Source organism: Prunus dulcis, chromosome 8, assembly GCF_902201215.1.
Source record: "Prunus dulcis chromosome 8, ALMONDv2, whole genome shotgun sequence".
Lineage (NCBI taxonomy): Eukaryota > Viridiplantae > Streptophyta > Magnoliopsida > Rosales > Rosaceae > Prunus > Prunus dulcis.
The window spans coordinates 2700666-2709755 of NC_047657.1; the positions used below are offsets into that span (position 1 = coordinate 2700666).

At 37.1% G+C, this 9090-nt stretch overlaps 1 protein-coding gene across 1 annotated transcript; it reads right to left on the reverse strand.

Moving 5' to 3' along the window:
- Positions 1-2186: 2186 nt before the first annotated feature.
- Positions 2187-3760, reverse strand: LOC117637878 (7-deoxyloganetin glucosyltransferase-like). The gene is made up of 2 exons (XM_034372925.1): positions 3232-3760; positions 2187-3122 (listed from the first exon to the last, which is right to left on the reverse strand). Exons 1-2 carry the CDS (start codon positions 3758-3760, stop codon positions 2203-2205), a joined length of 1449 nt encoding a protein of 482 aa, XP_034228816.1. The 3' UTR covers positions 2187-2202.
- Between the last annotated feature and the right edge of the window lie 5330 nt (positions 3761-9090).

The following is a 9090-nucleotide window of genomic DNA, read 5'->3' on the forward strand; positions in this document are numbered from 1 at the left end:
ATTTTTTTAAAAATCTCAGTTTTTCCCTAATTGTTTTTTGAAAATAGTATAGCCGTCCGGCTATACCCGTCTTTTCAAATTTTTTAATTAACAATAGTACAGCCGCTCGTCTGTACCTGTTTGACGCGTGGCGCATAGGCGCTGGGCAGTTGTATAAAGAGTATAGCCGGCCGGCTATACTAGATTCTTTCTGAATTTTCTTTTTAAAAATAGTATAGTCGTAAAAAAAAAAAATAGTCTAGATCTGACACGTGGCACCCGTGCATCCTTTTTTTGATACATCAATAGTATAGCCGCGCGGCTATACTATTTAAAAAGAAAATTTGATCTTGGAAATTTTTTCTAAAATTTTTAAATATAAAAGAATTTGTTTCTTGGCCTACTTCTTTAATTAAATATATGTAATTGAGCAATATCTTAGCCTTTTTGAATTACTTTGGTTAGTACTTATATTTTAATTATTATTTAATATAAGAAATTAAAGAAAAAGTCCACAAAATAATTAATTTATGGGTGTTTTAATTAAATTTCTCCATAGTCCAAGACCCCTATCCGTTAGTATTAGCCCATTACTCGAGTATCTTTTGAGCCCTTTTTTATTTTTTACTTTTTCAAAGTTATTACCCGTATAAATATTTTAGCCCTTTCACGTTTAATATTGTATTATACACGTACGCATGTATTTCTCATGTTTGATAAGCTCATTTTTTTACAAGAATTTCAATTAGACACAAAATTCACGTATTATACACATAATTCTAACATATTATTGAAAATAATAAAAATATGTATTTTTTTAAAAATCTCAGTTTTTCCCTAATTGTTTTTTGAAAATAGTATAGCTGTCTGGCTATACCCGTCTTTTCAAATTTTTTAATTAAAAATAGTACAGCCGCTCGTCTGTACCTGTTTGACACGTGGCGCATAGGCGCTGGGCAGTTGTATAAAGAGTATAGCCGCACGGCTATACTAGATTCTTTCTGAATTTTCTTTTTAAAAATAGTATAGCCGTGCGGCTATACTCGCCAAATTTTAAATTAAAAAAATAGTCTAGCTCTGACACGTGGCACCCGTGCGTCCTTTTTTTTATACATCAATAGTATAGCCGCACGGCTATACTATTTAAAAAGAAAATTTGATCCCACAGAGCCCAAGAGCCCCGAGGCCCAAGGCCCATCTTTTGATTAATTATATGTATTAATTAACTATTAACCCAACTAATTAGACATTTACTCGAATGGTATACCCACAAACCACTCAATTGGGCCACTTGCATAGCCAATACAAACTATTCTATTTCCAAGAGTATGTCTTATAAAAACCTCCAAGAAACTCTAGTGTTCCAATGTGGGAACTCAAACATGTTTGCAATGCCTCTCAAAACTAACAAAACTAAATTACATTACTGCACACATTATTTGTCGTAAAGAATTGTTGATCTGGTTGGCAAAGAGATTACAAAATCACCATCTTGCGTTTTTGTTACAAGTAGGTAGAATGAAAAACCCTGAATTTCTCACCCAAATTTCCTCAATTCTGAAGAATCAGGACCACTTGGTCGTGGTATAATTACTAAAACTTATGATTTTCCTTTCATGGCAGAATACAAAGAGCTCTCATCTGATCAGTCCCGAAACTTATGTCGATTCTACCCTGGCAGAATACAAAGAGCTTTATTTTGTCTAGGAAAGGAAAACTCAAACATACCGTCTTTTGATCATTGGTGAATCATAGGCAGTTAGGCTTTTGGCCTGTAAATGAATCTAGTAGTTTTGTTTCAAAATTATGATTTCCATCTGCACTATGCAGGTTATTATGAAGGCTTAAACATTTGACAGCATGGGAAGAAAAATCTACATGCAATCCAAGTGCATATCTCACCACTCCCTCCCTGGGATGTGACCAGAACAAAATTTCAAAGTACAGGGATCAGCCTTGAGGTATCAGTTCTGTTTTGTTTTGGTTTTTGAATTGAATTATTGTGTAGTAAATATCAACATATTCATGAAGAAAAACCATGGCACCATAATTTTTTGTTTAATAAGTTTCATATTATAACTAGCTTACAGCAAACCAAGAAATTAGAGATGATAGCAAGGCTCAATAGCCTCTAGGATCTACATTTTGTAGGTTATTAAGAACGACAACAAACCTAATAAGAAGGCTCATGAAGAACCATCAGGACAGCACCTGGCCTTTTCTTTATAGAACTTGATTCACTAAATTGTCCAAGTTTGCGTATGAAGAACCATCAGGACTGATGGCCTTCTCTGCTAGTTTCTTCCATTCAATAGCCTTAGTTCTCATTTTCTTACCCTTCTCTCCCTCCACTAACTCTTTAATGAGCTTCTCTACTTGGTCTCTCTTGGCATCATTATTGATCTCTAACCCAGTGCCGCATTCATTGCAAGTATAAACACAATTTATTCGCTGTTCGGCAAAGAATGGCCAACAAAGCATAGGAACTCCTGCAGAAAGACTCTCGATGGTTGAGTTCCAACCACTGTGTGTTAAGAATCCTCCAATTGATGGGTGGCTAAGGACTTGCTCTTGTGGGCACCAGCTTGCTACCAAACCTCTTCCCTTAGTTTCAGCTACAAACTCAGGTGGCAAAATGGCCGATTCACCAACTAACAGATCAGGTCTAACTACCCAGAAGAAGGGAAGCTTGCTATTTGCAAGTCCCCAACAAAACTCAATAAGATCTTCTGACTTTATGACCACTATGCTGCCAAAGTTGACATAAACAACCGAGTTTGGCACCTTAGCATTGAGCCATTGGAACCATGCAGTTTCTTCTTTCCATAGACTATATCCCATGGACTTCAAAGGGTGTTGTGGTATCTGATTGAGAAGAAACTGGAGAGGGCCAATGGTATAAACAGGTGGAGGCAGTGATGAGAGAGCATGCAAAACATCTGCCTCCAACTCATCAAAAGTATGAAGTACAACTGCTGAAGCTTTATCAACTCTGTCCATTGCTTCCAAGGTTAATTTAAACAAGATGTCATTGGGGTTTGTAGTTTGAAAGTAATTTGGGAGATCCTTTAAACGAATAGCTTTCGTTCCGGGAACCCAATCTATGACCTGGTCCAAAAAGCCATTTGTTAAATAGCTCTCCTCTGCAACACCCAAGTCAAGAAAAATTTAATCACCATTTTTTAAAAAAAACAACAAGAAATTAAGCAAAAAGTTGCTCAACTGCTTCAATATTATGAATACTTCTTTCACCTTTGAGTGGCGCAAGTCCTTTCTCTACCAAAGTGGGATATTGCTTAAAGCCCATGAATCCAATTGCAGCAATAGTAAAGACCAGTGCTACAGGGATTCCAAGTTCTTCAGCAGCTGTGATGCTGAAAGTCATGAAACCATCTGAAACAATGCAAGTCACTGGAGGATTACTAATATTTTTAGAAGTTGCCATGTCATTGAGTTTTAAAAGGAGGTTACGAAATACTGCCAAGAAATTTTTTCTGATGGAATCGCAAAGCAAATAGGCGTTTTGGCCGGCATCCTCATCTGAAGCTGGAAGACCATCTGGAATGGTTTCGAATTGAAAATCAGGCAAGCCATCGAGGGAGTTAGGTCCAAGAGATTTAAGAAAGCGGCGGTGGTTGAATTGTGTGTTAACAAAGGTTATATGAAAACCTCTATGGTGTAGGAGCTTTGCTAATTTCAGCATTGCCTTTATATGGCTTTGAATTGGAAAGGGAATGCATACAGCATGAGGCTTATTGTCTTGTACTTCTATAGAGCTCATCTTAGATTGTGTGTACAGTCAGTGTATGCACATATGAACAATATTTGCACTCACAACACAAATGCAGTAAAACTTTATAGTTCTAACAACATTTCAGTCCTTATCAAACGGCAGTTTAGGTCCAATCTCATGTCATATTCAATTCAAGAAAAAAACAGATCTTGCAAATCCGAAACTCAAGCAACCGAGAAAAAACAAGGCAACAAACCACTTGAGCACGACTCTTTTCCCTTATACTAAGCCATGCAAAGATAGAGGACCACCGCCACCATTTTATAGTAATTTTGTTGTCACCATCCATTTTTTTTTTCAATAGCGGCTAAAATATTTTTGTCAGAATCTTAGTTTTTGTCAGAATTTTCAGCTCATTGGGACAAATTTTTTAATTTTTTATTTGATTTTTTATGTTTGGTGTTAAGACAAAGTCAAGAACCACCAACTAACAAATAATATAGAACTTTCGGAAAAAAAAAAAATATATATATATATATATATATAAAAGAAAAAAAGGGCAAATGGCAGACAACCTAAAAGCACCAACAGATATCATTAAATGTATATGACGATCACCATTATTTGTTTGAATTATGTAAGGTACTTGTTTGTAACTATACAAACGTAATCAATCAAAATCTACAAAGAAAGCCACATGAATATATTGAAAAATGAAACGAGGGCATATAAATTTAGGTCCTATCTCATATTATATTCAAGAAAACAACTAATCTTGCAAAGCCAATCCAAAACTCAACCAATCAAGAAAAAACCACTTCAACACGAATCTTTTCTCTCTTACTAGCAATTGGATTTCGAGCTTCTGTATTTAGGGAGTGTATTCAATTGGAATTTTAAAAGACTATTTTGGGATAAATAAGTCTTGTGTTATTCAATTAAAACTTTTAAATGATCTAAACAAGTCTTGTGGTATTCCATTAAGACTATTAGGATAAAGAAAGTGGCCAAATCTAGTGGTATTCAATCAAGACTTTAAACAAGTAACAAAAAGTTTTATTGTATTCAAAAACTTGTTAATTTTGAAAGTTTTTTTTTAAAAAATGTGGAATTCCGTGAGATTTTTTAGTGGGAAGTAAAAATACCAAACCATATCTCAAATCCCACCCTAACCCATCAGATTTTTCGTGTGGGATTTTTATTTTCCTTTCTTCCTTCAAAACGTGTTGTTTGTTGCCAGTAATACCAATAACATGGAGTGGTGTTGCAAGCTAAACTTATGATTTTCCTTCTTCCTTTCATGAGAGCTCTCATCTGATCAGCCCCGAATTTCTTTTACTTTTTATTTGAAGGGTTACAACAGTGGAGGCAGATCACTTAAAGCTTGTGTTGATCTTCTCAATGAAGTAAGTTTTTCTCGTACTGGCCTGCCTTTGTTTATTAATTAATTATACTATAGCACTCCCTAAAACTTCAGTCAAATATGACTTAACCCCCCCAAAGTTAAAATGGCCCACTTAACCCCCTTGACCGTGGTTTTGTGTTCCACTCCCCCCTCCCCCCAAACCATTAATGCCATCCAAAAGACCGTAAAGAAAAGCTGACGTGGCAGGGGTATTATGGTAAAAGCACCCACGGTGACCAATTGCTGACCGTAGTCAGCATCCTACGTGGCATAGTGGACTCCATCGGAGTTGAAAATCCTAATCTAAGCGACTAAAGGGGGTGAAGCGGACCCCAGATTACAATCCTCTCTCTTCTTCTTCAATAATAGAGTTTCTAAACCCAAAAAAATTACTTCCCACCATTTGAAGGATTTAAGGTTCCCCAGAGAAAAATGTCTCCATCTTTCTTCGATTAAAGGGTGTGAAGATGAGGAAAGAACCTCCATGAGGAGAAGAGCTTGCCATTGCTGCATCTCATTGCTATTGTGGGAGGCTTGCTTGGTTGCAGACTTCTTGGACAGAGTCCAACCCACTTCGGAGATTCTCTGTGTCTCCAAAGTTAGAGGTAGGTTTTGGATTTGCTATTTTATCTAAAATTGGACAAAAAATTGTGAGAATGTGATGGAATTGTTGTTTGAATGCAGAGGGGGAAAAACGGTTGTGGGTTTTTTGTATGGGTTGATATTGAAATGCCTCACCGTGAGAGAGCTATGATGGCTTGGCTGCTGAGGACAAAGAGAGAAGTTGAAGATCATATTGGGCGTGCGAGAGCAAGAGGGAAGAAGTTATGGATTGCTCTGTTTATTTCTTAGGCCTTTGTGTTTATGGTTTGGTTTGGCAATGTTGTGTAATGTAAGTTAGGCAATTGGTATATTTGAAAGTTAGGCAATGTGGTATGTGTGAAAGTTAGGTAATGTTGTGTAATGTACCTAGTTGAATGGCAATTTAGGGAGATGAGAGTCTTATGTAAAGGCTGTAGCATTTTGCAAATGTAATGGTTTCAAGGCCCTTTTGTAATGGTTAAGACTAAACACTATTGTAAACTAATTCTTGAAAGCTTTTCAACTGCCATCTGCCATTGATTAATAACTTTGTACATAAATTGTACATAGTCTTGTACATAACTCAAAAGACTTTCTAAGCACATGTTTAAACAATGGCAAGGCCAAAACAAAATACGTGTACACAGAGTATGCACCTATTTAATCCATGACAATGCCAAATAATTTGTATCCAAAAACAAAGTAGACAATAAAATACCAAACAGACAGTTTCTACCCAAAAACATATGTGTTCACCAAGACACAGCAAAACATCAAAATAGAGGAGAGATTTTCAATATCTCTATAGCTTAAACTTTGTCAAGAAGCCTTTCCTCTTAGTTGGAGACTTAAGCATAACTTTGTTAAATAACATGCACACTAGATCTTGTTTCTTTGACGTAACCAACGGCAATAGACTAAACTGGCAAATTGAGAAAACTTAGAAACACACAAGAATTATACTGGTTCGGCATAACTTTTGCCTACATCCAGTTGTGATTTCCCTAGGTAGAGAAATCACCGCTCCTTTGATTAATAATAGAGATTATAGAACTTTTGCAACCCTAGAACTAATCTCAAAACTCTCGGCTGTCTCTGGCTGTTTTTCCTCTCTAAAATAAGCCCTGCAGCACCCTATTTATAGATATAGAGTTGGCTTACATGTCCCAAGGCTGATTGAATTCCTATTCCTAAGTGGATTAGGAAATTACACTTATCCAAATCCTAATAGACTTCTAGAAATCCAAACCTAAATTGAATAAGGAAAACAGAAATTCTTTCCTAATCCCTCTAGGACAAGAATTGGTATACCTCTAATTTTCCTAAAACAATCCTAAACCAACTAGGACATATGACGAGCCAAAATCCTAACAATCTCCACCTTGGTGAGTCAAACCAAGTCTTTATCGTTGCACCCAAAGTATCTTTGAACCTCCTTGAAGCAGCTCTAGAAATCTTCAAGAGTCTTCACCTTGGCAATCTTCTTCTTGCCTCATTGCACCTCAAGTGAGGAGGTGCTCTACTTTAATCAATCAACGGGATTGATCAAGTTGAAGCAATGCTTGAACTTCTTGGCTAGCACTATCTTTGTAAGGAAATCTATGGCATTGACATCCGTATGAATCTTTTCAATCCAAATCTCCTTAGACCCCACCTAATTTCTTATTATGTGATATCTTGCTTCAATGTGCTTTGATCTTCCAAAAAAAAAAACTTGATTCTTTGCCAGGTGAATGGCACTTTGACGATCACACTTTAGCTTCACACAATCTTGGGTGATTCCCATTTGACTTACCAAGCCATTAAGCAAATTGCTTCTTTTCCAGCTTCGGCCAATGCAATATACTCTGCCTCTGTGGTCGACAAAGCTGTAATTGGTTGCAGTAGTGTCTTCCAACTGATCGGACCTCCTGCGCATGTAAATAAATACATAACTAGAAGTTGACCTTTTCTTGTCCAAGTCCCCTGCATAATCAGCATCCACATATCCCAACACCCTTGCATTTTCCTTTTGCTTCTCAAACATAATCCTTTGTTGCCAAGAACACTTCAAATAACGCAAAATCTACTTGACTGCATCCCAATGTTGCTTTCCTGGATTTACCATGTATCTGGAAACGACACTGATTGCTTGAGCTATGTTGGGACGTGTGCATACCATTGCATACATAAGGCAACCCACGACATTAGCATAAGGCACCTTCCTCATTACTTGTTGCTCTTCCTCGGACTTAGGACACTGTTGCCTACTTAACTTGAAATAAGCTGCCAAAGGAGTCGAAACTACCTTTGCTTCTTGCATGTTGAACTTCTCAAGAACCTTATGAATATAATTGGCTTGTGATATCTAGATCTTTCCAGCGGTCTTATCTCTCTAAATTTTCATGCCAAGGATCTTCTATGCTGCACCTAGATCCTTCATGTCGAACTCCTCGCTCTACATCTTCTTCAAGTCTTGAATTCTAGACTTGTCTTGACAAGCGATTAGCATGTCATTCACATATAGCAATAGCAATATGATCATCCCATCTTGGAATACATGATAGTACACGCAACAGGCATATAAACATCTTCTAAAATTGATTTTCAGCATGAAGTAATCGAACCTCTTGTACTTGGAGACTGTTTCAGGCCATACAAGGACTTGCTTAGTTGACATGCTAGGTTTTTTTTCCCATATTCAACAAATCCTTCTGGTTGAGCCATGAAAATTGTCTTCTCTAGATCCCCATAAAGAAATGCTTTCTTCACATCCATTTGCTCAACTCCATGTCTTGCTGAGTTGCCATTGCTAAAAGCAATCTGATAGAAGTATGCTTGACTATGAGTGAAAAGATCTCATCATAATCCACCCCTTCCTTTTGTGAGTACCCTTTAGCTAAGAGCCTTGCTTTGAATCTCATGACATCTTGTTCATGTAGTCCTTCCTTTTTCCTAAATACCCACTTGCATCCAACTAGCTTTCTGCCTTTGGGCTTAGGAACCAACTCCCAAACATAGTTCTTGTCCATTTTTTCTGTCATAGCACTTATCCAACTATCTCGCTCATCACTTGCTATAGCTTCTTGATAAGTAGTTGGATCTCATTGACTAATGTTGAGAGTATAATTAACTTTATCTAGGTTAAACTCAAACCTATCAGGTTTCTTATTGTTCTGATTAGGTTTGTCCAGTGCTATGCATCTCTGGAATGCAGGTGGATTGTTGGTTGAAGTTCGAACCCTTTAGGATGTCTGGCGGATTAGAGTGCCTTCAATCTGGCATGTTTCTTGCTCCACCTGATTCTTAACTGATGAACAATGTTGATGCTCTTCTTTTTCCTCAAAACCATCAGATTCGGCATCTTGCTCAATTTGCTCCACCTGAGCTTCTTCTTCGTCTGAACTGATTA

Bases quoted from the DNA above. Each gene is read 5' to 3' on its own strand.
- LOC117637878 (XM_034372925.1), bottom strand. From the start codon at position 3,760: ATGAGCTCTATAGAAGTACAAGACAATAAGCCTCATGCTGTATGCATT. The intron at 3,123-3,231 runs GTGAAAGAAGTA...TGGGTGTTGCAG, and splicing joins AGGACTTGCGCCACTCAAAG to AGGAGAGCTATTTAACAAAT.